The sequence below is a fragment of the Poromitra crassiceps genome (assembly GCF_964638095.1).
Source record: "Poromitra crassiceps genome assembly, chromosome: 20".
NCBI lineage: Eukaryota > Metazoa > Chordata > Actinopteri > Beryciformes > Melamphaidae > Poromitra > Poromitra crassiceps.
The window spans coordinates 20,139,710-20,158,919 of record NC_139637.1 but is presented as its reverse complement, the minus strand read 5'-3'; the positions used below and the strand labels follow the sequence as shown (position 1 = coordinate 20,158,919).

The 19,210-nt window shown below is 45.8% G+C and overlaps 2 protein-coding genes across 2 annotated transcripts; both read right to left on the bottom strand.

Moving 5' to 3' along the window:
• Positions 1–203: 203 nt before the first annotated feature.
• On the bottom strand, positions 204–9,241 carry kif3b (kinesin family member 3B; the record flags this gene model as incomplete). Its single annotated transcript, XM_083656337.1, has 8 exons — positions 204–309; positions 1,131–1,348; positions 3,465–3,570; positions 4,246–4,362; positions 4,925–5,043; positions 6,399–6,521; positions 7,110–7,211; positions 7,832–9,241. 8 exons carry the CDS (start codon positions 9,239–9,241, stop codon positions 204–206), a joined length of 2,301 nt encoding a protein of 766 aa, XP_083512463.1.
• A 3,400-nt stretch (positions 9,242–12,641) lies between these two features.
• On the bottom strand, positions 12,642–17,655 carry pofut1 (protein O-fucosyltransferase 1). Its single transcript, XM_083656821.1, has 7 exons — positions 17,603–17,655; positions 16,770–16,891; positions 16,371–16,553; positions 15,618–15,730; positions 15,003–15,195; positions 14,351–14,593; positions 12,642–13,059 (listed from the first exon to the last, which is right to left on the bottom strand). The coding sequence occupies exons 1-7, from the start codon at positions 17,604–17,606 to the stop codon at positions 12,865–12,867; spliced, it is 1,053 nt and encodes a 350-aa protein (XP_083512947.1). The 5' UTR covers positions 17,607–17,655; the 3' UTR covers positions 12,642–12,864.
• Positions 17,656–19,210: the final 1,555 nt, after the last annotated feature.

The following is a 19,210-nucleotide window of genomic DNA, read 5'->3' as shown; positions in this document are numbered from 1 at the left end:
AAGCAGCATGATGAATCTTTGAAGTGTTGTATCTTTTCTTTGCAAGTCTGCGAGATTGTGTAGGAAACATGTCTCGACCTAAAAAGAAACAGAACCAAACCCAATGTGTCAAAGTTCTGGGTTCCGAAGGTGAAAGATGTGCGTGAGATGTGGGTGGGTGGGTGGTGGTAGTAGTAGTTGTGGTGGTGGTGGTAGGGGGGCCGTCACTTGGGCACCAGGCCGCGGGACTGCGGGTAGAGCGGGGATCCAGGACTGGAGGGGCTGAACGGAGAGGTCGGGGTGCTCGACTTCTTGCCCGTTCTCGGTCGACTGTGGGGGAGAAAGCAAAGCGAGAGAGATGATTACAGGGATTTGTGGCGATGACGGAAAACAATTTGGTTTATTCACGAGTTTCACGGTGAGACAGTGGGCGCTTCCATGACACCCTCCCTCTCCCTGTTGACACTTTCCAGCTGCCGGTTGCCTGTTTCCGCCCAGGACCGTTCATAGCGAAAGAGACTGAAAATATTCATAATAATTGTTGTGACTTTGTACCTACCTACATGTAGGTCTTGTAATGGAGCCCCCCAGCACAATAATTTCACACGTGCATAATTGTACAACGGAGTGACAATATCTTAAATCTTGAAAGAGAGAAACCGCTAAAGCTCCGTTCAATGAGCAAATATTAGAGTTCCGGTTTGGACGTTTAGCCTTCAAAATAAAAGCGGCCACTATGCAACCACATACTATTTTGAGCAATTTCGGCTAAAATAAGCCCATACAGTACCAGTGAATTGTCATTCACCTCGTTTTTGTAAAATATCGCCGCTATGTAACCACACAACGTTACTATTTTTAGCCATTTCGGATCAAATAAGCCCTACGTTCCCACTCTTTGACAGCGGCGCGCACCTCCTTGCTAGTGAAACAAAATGTAAACAGGAAGTCGACAACCGGCTACCGCTGAGAATCATGGGAAACGTAAGTCCAGCAAAAAGGTGAATACTTATTTCACTCTTTCTTTCCTTTATTCGCTGACAAAGGTAACTAATCCAAAGACGAGTATGAGCAGCGGGTGTGAATAACTGAGGTTCTGGCCCAGCTGGAGTAGAACTCCAGAGGACGGCTTTGTCTGTGGTGTGTCTTACCCAGACTTTGGTTTCTTGAGGCTGCTGCTGCTGCTGGCGCTGAGCGGCGCCGTCGGGCCCAGGCTGCTGTGGAAGCCCGAGGCGTCCACCTGGATCTCGTCCTCGTCCCTGAGCGCGTCCTCCAGAGCCGCCGCCACCGTGGGGGCGATGACCGGCTCCTCGTACTCCTTGGTGGTCCGAGCCGGCAGGTCCATCTCCAGCATCAGGATGTTCTCAGCCTGCGTGTGTGTGTGTGAGTGAGAGACATCTGAGTCAGACTGGGGATATGGTGTGTGTGTGTGTGTGTGAGACATCTGAGTCAGACTGGGGATATGGTGTGTGTGTGTGTGTGTGAGACATCTGAGTCAGACTGGGGATATGGTGTGTGTGTGTGTGTGAGAGACATCTGAGTCAGACTGGGGATATGGTGTGTGTGTGTGTGTGTGTGTGTGTGTGTGTTATGGCTGCACGATTAATCGTATTTTCATCGTCATCGCGATATGAAAATGCGCAATGAACACATCGCAAAAGTCACGTATTATCGCAAAAAAAGAAAAAAAAAAAAGAAAGAATAAGTGTCCAAATGTCATTCTGGCCAACAATCCACTTCTGTTATAACATTTCAGTCTGGAATATGGAATATCTTTCAATAATCGTTATGACTAAAAGGCTAAAAGTAATCTCATGTGTAAGAAATTACTGTTCTACATTGAAGTAAAAATGTAAATAATTAACTTGTTGGTTTTGGATTTTTTTTAGCTTTAAGAGTGCATTTTTGTTCGTATGACCCTCAACACAGGCTTTGAGAATCCCGTGCCCCTTACTGATACGTATGCTTAAATTAACACACTCATATTGCAAAATGAACTTAGGCCCTCACTGTAATACTTCAGAAGTTGAATTTGAAGTTCAGCATTAATACATTTGTCATTTTTTGTCTTAGATTTACCTTTGTGTGTTATTGCAATATAAAGCGACATAATTGAGAATCAATTCTAGATTCTGGAATCGAGAATCGTTGGAATCGAGAATCGATTCTGGAATCGGATCGTGACCCCAGGAATCGGAATCGGATCGGATCGTGGCTTAGCCGGATCGGAGCACCCCTACTCATTAATATTTTTGTTTATAGCATTTTTTTATTTATCGCAGGTCATATTGTCGTCATCGCAATATTGAACAGTGTTATCATATCGAGTCAGACTGGTGATATGGTGTTAATGTGGGTGTAAATTGTCACACGTTGCAATGTTGGCTTTAAAAATATTGCATGTAACTGTAAGCTGGCACACTCGTCACTCGCTGAATGATATTTATCGTTAAACCTTTAAAATGTTTCACTTTATACTACCTTGTTGCTATGCTGCACTTCTGCTATTGCTGGAGGATTCAAATGACTAGAATCAGTTCCTCTATGGTTTATAGATACTGTAACTAAGACCATTCATTATTTGCGAGGTTAAAGTCGAGCTGAACCCAAAAATGACTTTACTTTATTTTAGTTCAAATACCTGCGTATTCAGTGCACCTATTTAATAATGTATGCCAAAAAAGAAATCACAAAAATCTAATTTCTTTAGTTTTTCACACTTTTTCACATCAAAAGTTCATTTTTCATGGTTTCATTCATAACAGTAATCTACAGTTTGCTGACGTCACCTAGTACTATCAAATTTCTACCCCATTTCAACCAATCATACCACGATATGGCCGCTGTCAATCAAATCTTCATTTCAGGATAATTTTCTCTTCCAAATGAAGGAGAAAATGGCGCCTAGTGCCTGTCATCTGGCAGAATTCCTATCCCATAAACTAACTACTAACTTGGCCAATTGTATGTTGATACACACAATAAAGAAAACGGTAATGCCTAAGAATGCAAAGAAATGTAATTGGCTCGTTAAAACTCGCATTCCAGGAATATTGTATTTACCGCAATAGCGTTAATGGCACGCGCCTGAGAGCCTGATTGTCAGGGGTCGCACCTCGGAGATTCCAGGCCAACAGGCTGCACTCTCCGCTCCGGCAGCTGGCTGCCTGCGGCTCGCTGAGCTCCACTCAGCCACTAAACCTCGTGTCACCAGGCTCTTCCCGAGGAGAGCGCCACAACACGCTGAATCCCACTCGATTTGGGGGTGGAACACGCCAGGATTGGCCAAAGCCCAATCCAGTCCCCAGAATTGTCAAATAAAATCATCGACATGCTACTATGACCCGCCTCTCAACCTGTCATCTCAGACAGGTTATCTTTTCAGTCTGAAACGGACTCCGACCCACGCGCCACTTGGGCTCCGAACGGGTTCAGTTCGACTTGAATGTGTTGAAAGGGTTTTCGGTAGTGGCGGTGCAACCTACCTTGTATCTGATGTCGGGCCTCATAATCATGGCCATGCGTGCGTGGTGACTGAGGGGCCTCCTGTAGCCTACCGCCGACAACGGCCTGCTCATCATCTGATGGTCGCTGAGACACAAACACAGAGTGTTACAATACACAGTGTTACAATGCAAACACAGTGTGTTACAATGCAAACACAGTGTGTTACAATGCAAACACAGAGTGTTACAATGCAAACACAGTGTGTTACAATGCAAACACAGTGTGTTACAATGCAAACACAGAGTGTTACAATGCAAACACAGAGTGTTACAATGCAAACACAGAGTGTTACAATGCAAACACAGTGTGTTACAATGCAAACACAGAGTGTTACAATGCAAACACAGAGTGTTACAATGCAAACACAGTGTGTTACAATGCAAACACAGTGTGTTACAATGCAAACACAGTGTGTTACAATGCAAACACAGTGTGTTACAATGCAAACACAGAGTGTTACAATGCAAACACAGTGTGTTACAATGCAAACACAGTGTGTTACAATGCAAACACAGAGTGTTACAATGCAAACACAGAGTGTTACAATGCAGACAGTCAGGGAGAAATGTGTTGTTCTGCACGCGTCTCTGCAATACACCCTCTCTGTCGGCATGCGTTTCTCAGCGATGACGTGTGTTCAGAGTGAAGCACTGTGGTTGAAGTCATTTAACTGGATTAAGAATGTGCCCAAAGACATGTTATGCTACGTGCTATGCTACGCTATGCTACGTGCTATGCTACGGAGATCCTGCTACTTACTCCTCTATACGTGTGATGGGCCTCATTTTCCAGTGGTCGTCCTCCTCATCGATGAAGGCTCTGTTGACTATCTTGTTCTTCTCCTCCAGGGGAATGAAGTTCTCGATGATCAGATGCCTGAAAAACAAGAGCAGACAAGACAGTTACAGACAGATAGACGGGCAAGCAGACAAGAAAATATTATTGACGTGCAAATTAAATCGCACGAAAAAAAAACGCCCCAGATGTGTAAGAACCTTAATTCAACCGGATGCCTGGGTGACTAGGGAAGAACCCAGGACTGAAACGACCTAAGATCCTGCTGATGTCTACGTATAGAACACGATAAAAGCATAACCGGAAGATTAGTTAAGCATGTACAATCAATTCAGTGAAAGAATAATGCATCCACGACTTTTCTCTGATAGCCTGCATTAGCATCATTAGCATTAGCATGCAGTACAGCATGTCATTCCCCCTCTTGCTAACGATGTCGGCGAAAGCCCTCGATCTCAAGCACACATTTTGATAACGGCGTGCGATCAGATACGGCCCGGGGATGATCGCATGTCCTCCTCTGCCAGAGCAGAGGGGCGTGTCCATAATACATATACTATTGATCGCCCCGCCCCCTCCCTCTGCTGTCTTCCTGTTGAGTGAGTCACGTGATATTAAGTCACGTGATATGCGGACTCCATACTTGAGTTTGAGCTCCCTGGTGAGCTCGTTCTGGGTCTGCTCCAGCTCCTGACGCTCGTTGATGTGCGCCTCCTGGACGTCGTGGATCTCCGACTTCACCGCCTGCAGTTTGGCAAAGAGCTGCAGACAGAGAGGAGGGAGGATGAGGAGGAGGGAGGCGCAAAGAGGAGACAGGGGGAGGGGATAGGGAGGAGGGAGGACCAAACAGGAGACAGGGGGAGGGGATGGGGAGGACCAAACAGGAGACAGGGGGAGGGGATGGGGAGGACCAAACAGGAGACAGGGGGAGGGGATGGGGAGGAGGGAGGAGCAAACAGGAGACAGGGGGAGGAAGCGGGATTAAAAAGGTAACCAATCAAAGATAAGTTAAGTAAAAGTAAAAAAAAAAAAAAAAAACGGTAAAAAAAAAAATAAAAAATAAAATGGAGGTTGATTTTTTTTTTTTTTAATCTCTCAAATTGTACTTGGCCAATTGCCTGTCCCAGTCATTGCTCCACCCCCTCATGCTTGTTCCCATACATGTGCGGTCGCCAGCCGCTTCTTTTCACCTGAGAGCGAGGGGTTTCACCGGCAGGACATAGCACGCTGTGGGAGGCTCAGACTATTCCCCCCAGTTCCCCTCCCCCCCCGACCAACCAGAGGAGGCACTAGTGCAGCGACCAGGACTCATACCGCACTGGCTTCCCACCCACAGACACGGCCAATTGTGTCGGTAGGAACGTCTGAAGATAGAGCCGGCCGCCGGCCAGGAAGTGAACCACAAGCCGCGGGCGGGACATCGTGACTAGCGACGTGTCTCAAATTACATGTCCCTTTGCATTTAGATTCAACTAAGATATTCTCATTTTATTTTATTTTTACATGGTTATTTGTGAAGTTATATTAACATTTATGGGCTAGCAGCAGTTAACCCATGTAGCCATGTTGGGAATTTTCTTCTAGCCCTGAAGTTTGATTGATGGGTGGATGTCATGATATTATTGGTTGAAATTGATTGGTGCCCTGCTGATGTAAGCACACTGCGCATTTTGTTTTACAGGAAGAAAACATGATTGAATTGTGACATAGAAATCAGAAGTTTTTTTTTTTGCATATTGTTGAATAGGTGCACAATATGACTGGGGATGTGATCTAAAAGAGTTAAGAAGGTATTTTTCATTTCAGCTGGACTTTAATGTCAAACTAAACCGGAATAACAATAGGCCTACTTGATTCGAAATCGATCTGAAGCATTTCATTACCAGACATATAAAACTTCCCAAGAGCATCAGACTTTCAGGGTGAAATAGCCACCACTGATGGTGGTGAGCAGGTTCTGGAAACAACACCCTAACCCTAAAACCACAGGCTGACGACAGACTGCCTTGTGCCCAGTTTGGATGGCTGACAGGACGGGATAGCGATTTCCTCGAGCAGCGAAGTAAGGCTAACCTGATGCTGCCAGATGGGGGCGGTAATGTGAGGCGGCCCTCTACCTTTTTCAGCTTCTTGGTTTTGATGTCCACCTCTTGCTGCAGAGAGCTGTAGGTCTCCTTCAGCTCCAGAGTCTCCTCATCACGACACTCCACCTGCTGCTGCATCTCGCGCTCTCGCCGTTTCTGCAAACACACACATCAGTCAGCCACTCTTCAGTGTATATATATTAGTGTATATACCGGTATGTATATAGTGTGTATATGGCAAGGCGTGCTTGAAAGTGAGCTAGTCTTCTGGCATACAATATATGCACGAATCGGCTAAGGAAGGGATAAACGAGCTGGTCAATATTGCTAAATAAGCCTGGACGGGGTCAGGACCCCGGACCCTCCCCCCCCCCCCCCCCCCCCCCCCCCCCCCATCAGATGGCCAATCACGACTGAGCATTCAACAGAGCCGTCCAAACCACATTTCCAACACAACAGAAAAAGACTCCCTTCCTTGTGACCTTCAGGCAATTAATGCATTCATTAGCTAATCTGAGCACAGCCTCCAGACTTTACCTGTCCAGCAATTTCCTGTTTACCTGTCCAGCGATTTCCTGTTTACCTGTCCAGCGATTTCCTGTTTACCTGTCCAGCAATTTCCTGTTTACCTGTCCAGCGATTTCCTGTTTACCTGTCCAGCAATTTCCTGTTTACCTGTTCAGCGATTTCCTGTTTACCTGTTCAGCGATTTCCTGTTTACCTGTCCAGCAATTTCCTGTTTACCTGTTCAGCGATTTCCTGTCTCCTGTGCTCCAGGATCCTCTGTTGCTCATTGGTGTGATCCACAATGTTCTTTCCTCCTACCAGGAGCTTGCTCTCCATTGACTGGATGGAGGAGGAAAAAAAAATAAAGCATAATGAGGGGATAAAATAAGATGAAGATCTATGTGGTTTTGTGTGTGTGTGTGTGTGTGTGTGTGTGTGTGTGTGTGTGTGTGTGTGTGTGTGTGTGTGGGTGTGTGTATTTAACAAATGATCATGTGTCGCTTATGGATCCAGGGAAATAAACAGCGAGGTTCAGGCCAGTAGACAGTGAGTGCTGTTCAAATTTTTGCCAGGTTTAGGCAAAAGTTACAAACACATAGGCTACTTAACTGTCAATAGGGACGGTCTGATTGATCGTCCGTTGATCTGATACTAATAAGACTGGTGGTGTGTGTAATTAATTTGTCCAATCAGAAGAAACAATCTGATGATGCAACACGTGAGCGAAGACTCGAGATCGGAGCCACCCTAATAGACCCTTTTCACGGGGACCATTTTGTGTGGAAAAGGCAGGGTAAACACAGGTGCAAGCAAAACACTAATGAGGGTTTCCAACTTACATTCATGGAAGTTGGAAACCCTCATTAGTGCTTTGACACAAAATGCTTTGACACAAAATGGCCCCCGTGAGAAGGGTCTATTGACACGTGTGTAGAACAGTCTGGCAAAGCCTGCTTTACCTTGACTTTGGCAGCGAGCATCTCTCCGGCCTCTCTCTCCCTCTTCAGGTCCTCCATCTTCTTCTCCTTCTGCCTCAGCAGCCGGAGTTTCTCCTCAGCCACCAGACTGTGATCCTCCATGATGGCCTTCCTCTCTCTCTCCAGCTTCTCCTGCTGCTCCCGCCAGTAGTCCCCTTTGTCGTCCCCTTCCTCCTCCTCCTCGTCGTCCTCGGTCTCGCCTTCCTCCCCATCCTCCCCTTCCCCCTTCCTCCTGCCCCCTTGCCTCCTCTTCTTCTTCTCGCCGGCCGTCGAGCGCTTCTGGAGCTGCTCCTTCAGCCGGGCGATCTCCTCCTGAAACTCCCTGAGCAGCGCGTCTTTGGGGTCCTCGTTGATGCGCGGCTTGTTCTTGATGTTCTTGGCCCGGTTGGAGTAGCGCAGCGTGGTCAGGGTCTCCTCCACGTTGTAGGACGCCGGGCCGATGTTGGCCACCATGACGGTGCGGGCGTTGCCCCCCAGAGAGTCCTGCAGCAGGCGGGTGAGTTTAGAGTCTCGGTAGGGGATGTGGGTGCTCCGGCCGTCCACCAGGGCCGAAATGACGTTGCCCAACGCCGAGAGCGACAGGTTGATCTTGGTGGCCTCTTTGAGCCTCTCCCCCTGAGCACCGGTCTTGTTCTGCCGCTCGCTACCGGCCAAATCCACCAGGTTCAGCTTGCCCACGCGGATGTGATTCTCCCCGTCCACGCCCAACTCGCTGCACTCGATGGTGATGACGAAGATGGCGTGAGAGCGCGAGCTGTGTTCGTTCATGTTGGTGGAGCCCACCGAGCGGTTCTGGTTGCCCACGTTCATGACGTGCTCGATCTCGCGCACGCTCTTGGTGACAAACGACGAGAGGTCCTTGACGTACACGCCCGTGTCGGGCCTCTCCTTGAGTTCCAGACGACGCAACTGGTCCTTGGCGAGCAAGTCTCTGATCTCCTCTTGATAGATCTCCAAATAGGAAGCTCTCACGAGGTACTGCTGATTCTGGGAGCGGGAGATGTGCGTGAAGACGTGGTCAAAGGAGTTGGGGATCACCCCTCTCCTCTCCGGGTCATTTTTCACCCCCTCCATAGTGTAGGTCTTCCCCGTACCCGTCTGGCCATATGCAAATATGGTCCCGTTGAATCCGAGAAGAACAGAATCCACCAGGGGCCTGAAGGTCTCATCGTAGAGATCCACTTGTTTGGAGTTGGAGTCATAGACTGAATCGAACGTGAAGATTTTGGGGTGACCGTGGGACGAGGCCTCCCTGGGGTTCCGGACGATAATTTGGCCCAATTTGACGTCGACAGAGACCACCCTGTTAAACTTGGCCAGCCGCTCCTTCTCGTTCATGGGCCGGCAGCGGACCACCACCTTGACCGCCTCAGAGCTCTTGCTCTTGGACATGGTGAGCGACTGCAAGCTTCAGTTACAGGTCAGTCAAGTGTCATAAATGCCCACATCAGAACCTGTTAAGACAAGACAATCGGTGATCAGTACCAGCCTGCTTGCAATGGCATTATTTTTATCCCCCCCCCCAGATGTTTTATCCCCCATTAGTGCTCATTTTAATTTATTTATCCTGGTTGCTGCTCCACCCTCTGCCGATCTGGGGAGAGCCGAAACTGGCTCCATGCTTCCTCCGAGACATGGGCAGTAGCCAGCCGCTTCTTTTCACCTGACAGGGGAAGCTTCACCTGTAGGACATAGCATGTGGGAGGATCACGCTATTCCAACGAGTTCCCCTCCGTCCGAACAGGCGCCCCTAACGACCAGAGGAGGCACCACATCAGCAACCAGGATATTGCATGTTTTGGTGAGGGGTTCCTATATGAAAGAAACCCCCAGGGGGCACGGGGAGAACATGCAAACTCCACACAGAAAGGTCCTTTCTGTGTCCGCCCGGGCGGTGGGCACTCGAGGACATGCGGGCTGGCATGCACGCACTCCTTCAGCGCTCACAGCGTCCCAGGTGGGAATCGAACCCAGGACCTTCTAGCTGTGAGGTGACAGCGCTTACCACTGCGCCCCCCTTGCAATGGCATTATTGCCATGATGATGACACACAACCTTGACAATTCCTTGCTATAAGGTGAATTGCTACATAGGGTTCAACATAATTAGATAGAGATTGACATCAGCTAGTTAGAGTAAAGTGACTGAGACAGAGTGACTGAGTCCACTCCACCCTTCTATTTTGCCGATTAAAATGGGAGAGGCTTGGTATTTTTGGATGGCAAGTCATAGTAGATCAATCAGGCGATGCAGGTACCATCAATCGCCTGTGCATGTTTGTACCATCTGAGCAAAGGAGGCCACACACACACACACACACCATCTCTCACTCAGTCTGTGTTCAGTAAGTTACATACAAGGAGGGGGGAAGGGAGCGGAGGAGCTGATCTGTAGCCTACATGGTTAAATGATAGTGAAGTCAACTGAGGTGGAAATGAAATACTCCCCTACTGGTTAGCTAGCCTAGCATGCCAGTGCCACTAACGTTAACGTTGCCCCAATTAGCTCCTTCACCGGTCAACTACCGTTAGCTCAAAGTCGGACCTCCGGGTCATCTCGAGTGACAATCGTTCTGCCGGGCTGTAGCAAGTTCATTAAACTATTTATGTTATGGTTCGTCATGTTAGCCTGCCAGCTAACGTTAGCTTGTGCAAAGTGCTCTCGCAAAAAGTCTACTGCAAGACCGGCCTAGCAACGGCAAACACTGAAACGTTAGCTAACTGCAAGTCTGGTTACCTTACCAATACCTGGCTAAACGCTAGCGAGAGCGGCAGCCCATGCGATTCACAGTGTCGCCATACAGAGATAACAAGCAAATTAGACTAACAAATCCGTTGATGTGTTTATAATCTGGCCACATCATAAATACATCGATTTAATAAAATAAAAAAATAATTACCAGCAGTCAACACAAACGTTAGCTAATCCAAAGCTCCCAGTCAGCCATTAGCCGCTGCTCATCACTGAACAACGGTCAAGAACGGAGTTGCCAGGTTATTGTAGTACTATCCCCCTTAAAGGTGCTCATGAAGACACCATCTTTAATATGTCCTTAACGAATTCCTGCGTTTCTGAAAGAAGAGTTATGGTACAGATTCCAACCATACGCTAGTGTGAACCAATTGTTTGTTTGAATGTAAATAGACAAAAGATACAACGCGCACTTATGCACACAGGAGGGAGCCTCGCAAACCTGGCAACCCTTCCAAAAAGCCTGTCAGCTGATTCTTCCAGCCAGAGCTTCCAATGGGGAAAGTAAACACACAGAGGCTGTTGTTTCTTGGCAAAATTATGCATCAATTTATTTATGAAAAACATTATAGAAAAAAACGAAACTACAAAATCAATGCATTCGTGGTTCCATACAAATAGCTTCCCGCCTGCATTAAATAAATTCAGCCAATTTCAACCATACACATCAACTCTTCTCTGCCCAGACATGTATTCATCACATTCATTGAATCACAACAGTGCTGCCGTCTGCTGCATAACATTCAAACCAGGGTCTGCAGACATTTTATCACTTTTTGGTCTTGGTAAATAGAGAGGTGGAAAGCCCTTCTCCTTTTTCCTCCCTATAATTAGTATGTGCAGGATCAGTTACTGTGCACTTCTTGGAAAGGAGAGAGAGAGAGAGAGTGAGAGTGTGTGTGAGAGAGAGAGAGTGTGTGTGAGTGTGAGTGTGAGTGAGAGTGAGAGAACATGATCAGTGACATTACAATCAGTGCAGGGTTCAGTGAGGTGACCCTACTGCTAACTTGACTGGAATGCAAAACATGGTTACAGCCTCAACACATGGAGCTGGAGCTAAAAGGAAATGTTACAGGAAACCGTATACTTCCCTGGTGGAAAGGAAAACTTGCTTCAATAATACATAGCCTACGCAGGGAAAGACAACTATGAAGAAGCCACCTCCCCCAGAGCGCGCATCATCACATACAAATACTGTTTTGAGCACTGACCCACTTCCAAGCAGGGAAACGGACTACAATAAATGGCCTCGATAGCAGCAGTGGTCCATGTCATGATGACACCATGCAAACATTTCAACTACACTCTCTACCTGCTACATCCTATCGCTTAAGCCCCGACGCCAATCTCACTGATTAAAACCCCATTCTAAAATTGGATCTGGGCTTTGCCTGTTACCTTAAATCCTACCTTTCCCATACAGACATATTACAAACCAGTGTTGTAGCCGCGTCACTCAGGCCATTTACACCTGGCGCTAACATGCGTTTTCTGTGATTAGATTGCAATCAGATTGCGTTTGATCACTTGAAATGCCAGGTGTAAACACCCCCAAAACGCATTGAAGAAGGATTGCAATCTGATCGGCCAAACCACCTCCGGAGGTGGTCAGGGATGCATTGTGTACACATTGAACACAAGTGTAAATGCAATGTGTCCTCTCAATCTGGATACAGCAACTTTATGCGGATTGAGAGGACAACCATTTCTGCAATCAGATTGCAGAAAACGCATGTTAACGCCAGGTGTAAATGGAATCAGGCTGAAGTGATAAAATACAATCTGATTGCAATCTGATCACAGAAAACGCATGTTAACGCCAGGTGTAAATGGCCTCTATATCTCAAGTCCGAGTCCACTCTCGAGTCCCCATTACCTGAGGCCGAGTCCAGAGTTACTGAACATGAGCGCGAATCCACACACGTGTCTGCCCCTGGAACAAAATTGAATGATGTCACGGACTGTATTAATATAGCTATCAATAGCTTATGACAAATGATTAGGGCCTATTAAAAAAAAACATATCAATTAACAAGTCAGAGTCCTCATCTCCAACTTCCTAGTCTGAATGCATGACTGCTTGAGTCCAAGTTCCGAGTCATCGGCGCTCAAGTCCAAGTCGAGTCACCAGTCCTGAAAATGACAACACTGTTACGAAACCACCACTCAAATGTACCACTGGCTTCCACCTGCACCAGTCAGCCAGCATCAGAGTTCCAGAGGTCCTTCATCGTGACACTTCAATGAAGTCAGTTCTTCCCAGCTCATAGCTCTTCTCTCTTGTTCACTTTGCCAGGCTTGTCCATGCCAAAGAAGGATGAGGGGCGACTGTGGACGTCCCGCTCCCTCTTCACAAAGGCGGAGAAGGAGGAGACACAGTTGCCGATGAAGTGGTCGGCTTGGCCCAGGATGTACAGGTCGATTTGGGCCGAGTCTGGCTGGAGACTCACCACCGTCACCTGCAGACGGCAGAGGGAAATATAGAAATATATACGCTAAGTATGGAGGGAAATGCAAGATTAGTCCCATTAAAACTATATATATATATATAGTTTAAACTATATAAATATAGTTTTAATATAGTTTTTTATTATATATATATATATATATATATATATATATATATATATATATATATATATATATATATATATATACTGTATATATATATATATATATCTGAAGTCTCCGTGATAGTAATAGCAGAAGTGTGCGAGGGTCTTTGATCTTCTATCTCCAAATTCCTGATAGATACAGCCTAAATAAATAAATACATAGGCCTACATACATACATGAATAAATAACGTTCTTCCTCTCTCTCTCTCCCTCCCTCATTCTTTCTCTCTCTCTCTCTCTCCTCGCATGGCGCACGCCCGACGTAGCCTACAATGTAGGTCTAACAAAATGCATTCTTATAATCATATAGGAAAATCTCTGGGAATTATGTTTTCCATCCTGAGAGGCTATTAGCCTACCGGAGTGTCTCCTGGTCAATCCAGGAGGCTTTGGCAATACTATTTGGACCGTTTGATTTGTGGCTGTGTGAACACAAACCAACCAAGGCACAAATGCAACAATTGTATCAATTAAGCCCCTGAATCGGGACAAAGCAAACGACCCAGAGGTGTGAACTGTGAATACACCCTCATTCTGTAGAAGCATGGTAGGAAAAATGCTGGAAGATTGGGTAGTACAATTATGGCCCAAAGAAAAGAACTCCGGCACACTGTCTCCACTTGCAAAACAAAAAAATAAAAATCAACAAAAGAATACAATTTTGGTACAACGACCTTCATCAGATTCTTCAAGAAGAATCCGACGAAGGTCGTTGTGGAGACAGTGTGCGGGAGTGCTCTTCTTTGGATGCAGTCGGGGATTTCCGTTCTCCGACGTCAACTTTAGGTGTGCAGAAGTTTTGCTCCTTCTAGTACAATTACGGTAAAATGACACTAAACTACCTCTATACACACAGAGGGCTGAACATAAACTCTGTTGGGTTCATGCATGTTGTTCTACATCAAATAGCTTCTGGGGGAACTATGTAAAGAACTTGGCGACGGTGACAAAACTCGTTTAACAAATTGTGCTCCAGACGAGTCAGTCACAGTCACACAGTAGAACCGGTCAGTTCAGGTTACATTTTGAGGACACACATACCAGGAAGAAATGGGTCATGTCAGGTTTAGACTAGAGCCAGAGTTAATTATCACATACCTGTAAACTCCACAAAGCAAGCCAAGCAAAACCCACCTTGCCCTTAAAGAGCTTGTCAATGTCCGCGCTGTGGGACTGGGAGTCTGTGGCGATGTAGACGGAGCGGGCGGAGGTCTTCTTCACCCACAGCCTGACGGCCCTGCGGATCTCCGTCAGGTCAGGGAGGCACATGGTGGCGGTGAGGGGCAGGGCCGTCTGCCGGGTGTAGCCGACACACTGGGGAGAGGCCATGAAGTGAGGGCCTGCCTCGCCGCTCTGCAGCATCTTGCAGGCGTTTTGCTGTAGGGGGCGATAGCAAACATTTAGGTTTTGCTGTAGGGGGCGGACAGCAAACATGACGGCGGGAAACTGGATGATGGAGGGAGGAAGTGACATCAGATTCTGTACAGTCCTACGGCACATCATGGTTTTGCAAACTAGCCGGCTAAAAAAGTGTTCAAGATCATCCAGAATCCATGTTAGGAGTTGGGAATCGTGACCAAAATGTTCTACCTTTTGGTGTATGAGTATTTCCAATAGTTTAATGGTATGCATCCCCAAAAAGACTTCACAGACAAGTGCATGAAAATCATAATGCATGATGAGTGAATCAGTAAATGAGAAATGAAATGAAAAGACGAAGGGAAAAATACTTTGTGTCTAAACGGTCTACTACGTCCATGCCTGTGTGTCATGAAGCCCGTCTCACCCAGTCGATGCCGATCCTGAGATGAATGGCGACGTAGGGCCTGGCCAGCAGGGCGGCGATGTGCCCCTCTCCCTCCTGCACCATGCTCTCTGACCACACCATGTAGCGCTGCAGGCCCACATGCTCCTCTAGCACTGGGAACTGGGCTGGGGCCCCGGGCATGGCCAGGACCGGGTGCTCTGAGGGAGGGAACCTATTACAACAGGGGACACAGAACACTCATTAAAAAAAACAAGAACAATATACTTACCGGCAGAGAGTAATAAAATCAGTATCAGGCTAGAAAACTTAATTACAAAACTGAGACAGAAAATTAACACAGCAGCCACCCCTCGTGTTATGATTCAAAGAACTCTAATAAGCATGTGATGATAAAAGTTTGGTATTTTATTTTAACGAAAAATATTGCACGTTCATTACGCTGACGTGCTCGCCTGGACGCCTCGCCTGAGTGTGCTGCGCGGAACCCCTCCGCCATATCTCCGTAGGGAGATATTTTATGCGAGATATAATTATCTCACCTGTGGCCATGGTACCTTAGGGTTGTAACATGTTGCAGGGAGAACACATAACGTTTATACTGACTTAGAATTATGAACTCAAATGGGAACTCACTTTTTCATCCACTGAGGTTGATGGTAGGGACTGAAGGAGATTCCACCAAACAAGACAGACTTGTCAAAATCCACACCAACATGGTCCCAGAATGGACCAAATGGGTTCCCATCCTGAAAATAAGCCAGAACCCATTCGTTCATGTCAGACAAGGCTGCAACTAACGATTACTTTCATGATCGATTCATCTGCTCATTTTCTCAAATCCTCAAATCTCGTGTTTTGTCCACAACCATACTGTCATAGAGGAGTAAAGAAACCAGAAAGTATTCACATTTGAGAAGCTGGAATCAGAGAAATGTGACGTTTCTTCTTAAAACATTTCTCAAAATGATTACGGTAATCGATTAGTAAAATAGTTGTTGATTAATTGTCTGTCTAATTTCAGTGAATGTGAGTGAATTCTGCATGAAGATATATCAATGAGCCTGGGGTTCATGAATGTTGGTCCGTGGGCCACCAGAGGGCAGCGTTTCAGCTGGGCGATGCAGGAATACTACCATCACACTCAACTGCTTTCAAATAGTATTATTTGTTTTGCCTGTTCAGCTTCACCTTGACCTCATTCGCACATATCTAATGAGGTAAAGGAAAGGGATACATGAAAAGCAGCGATAAACCCAGCTGGTCATAGTCCCTGGACCCTGACTACACCACTAACCGAACAAATTAGAATGATAATAATGATAATAATTTTATGATTTTATAATTATTATGATATTCTAGTGATTCTACTCGACCCCCCTCTCTCACCTTCATAGGGCAGGATTTCTTGTCTGCACTCCTCTGTGCAGCCGTCTCAAAGCAGTAGGCGCTCCTCTGTCCCGAGGGCCAGTATTTAGGAGCCAGCTGCTCCATGAAGGCCTCCAGACTGACCACACGATGATAGGCAGACAGGACCTCCAGCTGGAAGAACTCACTGTAAGGAACATGGACCTGGAGAGAATAGTAGACCTTTACTGTCCAATTCAGCTAAAAGGGTACATGCATGCACCACAGAGAGGAGATACGAGAGATACTGCATATTAGTCCCAGTATTGATGTGCGTGAATTTAGAGATTTGGGGAGCATAAGAGCCTGGGGCAGAGAGATGATAAATATTGATAAATGACACACGGAGTACTGATTACACGGTGTACTGATTGTACTTACATTGGTATAAGGGGCTGTATTGTGGCGGTACACAATCCAGGGAGGGACTGCCAGGGTGCGGTTCAACATCTTTGCAAATGCCAGGGACCCCAGGAAGTGGTCCGCCTGGTTTCCAAAGCGGCCTGAAAAATAACACAGGCCAAAGTGACTCATTTTGTGACACGACCTTTTCGAGTAGACTTTCTCATGTGCAGGAATTGGAAACTACTTGAGGGAATGGAGCAAAATGCAATATTGCAACTTTATATCATTTTAATTCCACATTCATAGTTGTTAACACAATGTAGCAAGCAATAGTTGCCATTACTGGCTAACTCAAAGCATTGACTGTAGCTATATATTTAACTCAAGCCAATGATGGTTGGTGCAGTGTGAGTGGTACAAAGTGACAACTTGTTGCACCTGTTGTCCCAGTTAGCTGCTAGCAACATCCGTTTTCTCTTGTGTTAGCATGTTATTCCCACAAACTTCTTCCACCAAAATACATGTGTGTTAATATACTGTGAAGGACGGTATCGAAAAGGGTTAATTTCTGAGAGTTAGACATGTGACTGACGTTAGTGTTTCATGGTGAACTGTGTAAGTTACACAGTTCGGCATGTTAACATGCCGAATTAAAATGTGGGTCCTAATAATAAAATAAAATAAACGCCTTGATGTCTTGGTGAAAGGTAGGCACGTAGCCTACCTGTAGCGAATAGGAAAGGCCATATTTTTGAACGGAGTTCGGCGTGAAGTCCTCTCCATAAAAGGTTTTCGCAGCTAAGAAAGTCTGGCAAGCTAATGTGCGTGCGACCAGAATCTCAAAGTTACAGTTCGGAACAGTGAATTACCCATGCAGGGGCAGTACAACACGTAGCCACTCTGGTCCCATGTCAGCTGCTCGGCAAAAGTCCCACACGTCTGGAGCAAAAGTGCAGAAAGTAAACACGCTGAGAGGCTGAGAGCAGAGACGACGGCTTGCTGGGGATTCGCCGCCATTGTGATTCATTCAGTATCCCAGCATGCATTGCTCGCATCAGTTTGGGTTAACCAGTGAGTTGCTGCTGCTGCTGCTGACAGATCTACAAGCAAGCATGGCTACAGGTAGGCTAAAAGCAGTCCAAATAACAGTAAGAAATATAAGAAATATTTACTGAAACCATGTTCGGGCGTGTCCACGCGTTTTTCTCTCTGTATAGGCGCACGAAACGAAAAGGAGTAGAGGCAAAGTGAGCGCCTACTTCCTGCTTCAGCACTGTACCAGAGATTTTCATCCGCCATTTATTTTCCCATAGACATTTCGTAAAATGCTTGTAAAAATAGTTTTACTTCGTCGAACCAAACGGTTCAGCTATATTTAGAATCGGGAGAGACCATAGAACATTTCACTCCGACCAGAACTTAAAAAAAACAACACAGAAAAAATATTTTCTTTAAATCCGCGATTTTTTTTACGTTTTGGTCCGAGTGAAATGTTAGGTGGTCTCTCGATCCTGATTCTAAATATATCTGAACCGTTTGGTTTGACGAAGTAAAACTATTTTTATAAGCATTTTACGAAATGTCTATGGGAAAATCAATTGCGGATGAAAATCTCTGGTACAGTGCTGAAGCAGGAAGTGACTTTGGCTCTCTCACTGTAGTAATCCTGCACACCACAGGCTTCAAATACTACAACAAACAAACAAACTCGAAACCCTTCCAGGACCTTAAAGTCACTATAAGTGTTGAGCACTGCAGGCACCTTATAACAATATTAGCTATGGGAATAATACAGATTTTTATTAGGGTGGATGACATCTGAATAAGTCAATCATATGCCATGTCATAACCATATAGTGTTATATTGATACCATATAGAAGATAAAACATTAAACATAAATAAAAGATACAATTAAAACTACAAAAAAGTCACTTAACTCACTATTGAGCACCAACACACACACACACACACACACACACACACACACACACACACACACACACACACACACACACACACACACACACACACACACACACACACACACACACACACACAAATCGCTGTAGTTAAATGATACACTAATTAAACACTCTAGAAATATAGTACCATAGGAGATGGTACAAATTAATTCAAAAACTACAGTAGTCACTAGGCTATAAAATCACTAGTGATGATCAGAGTCAGACACACTATAAACTCCTAGGACCATTATAGGAGTACTACTGTGATTTTTCATCAGGGTGGATATAAACGATGAAAAGTTTAATCCAAAATAAGCCATAAACCATTCACACATGTTCTCATAAAATCACTGCCATGCTACACTCTATTACTCAAGCATGTGATCGTGTCACTGAAATCATGCTATATCAACAGCATAAGAATTATTAATCCTATAATTCATTTTATAGCTTATTAATCACTGCATGTGTGAAGGTGTGTGTGTGTGTGTGTGTGTGTGTGTGTGTGTGTG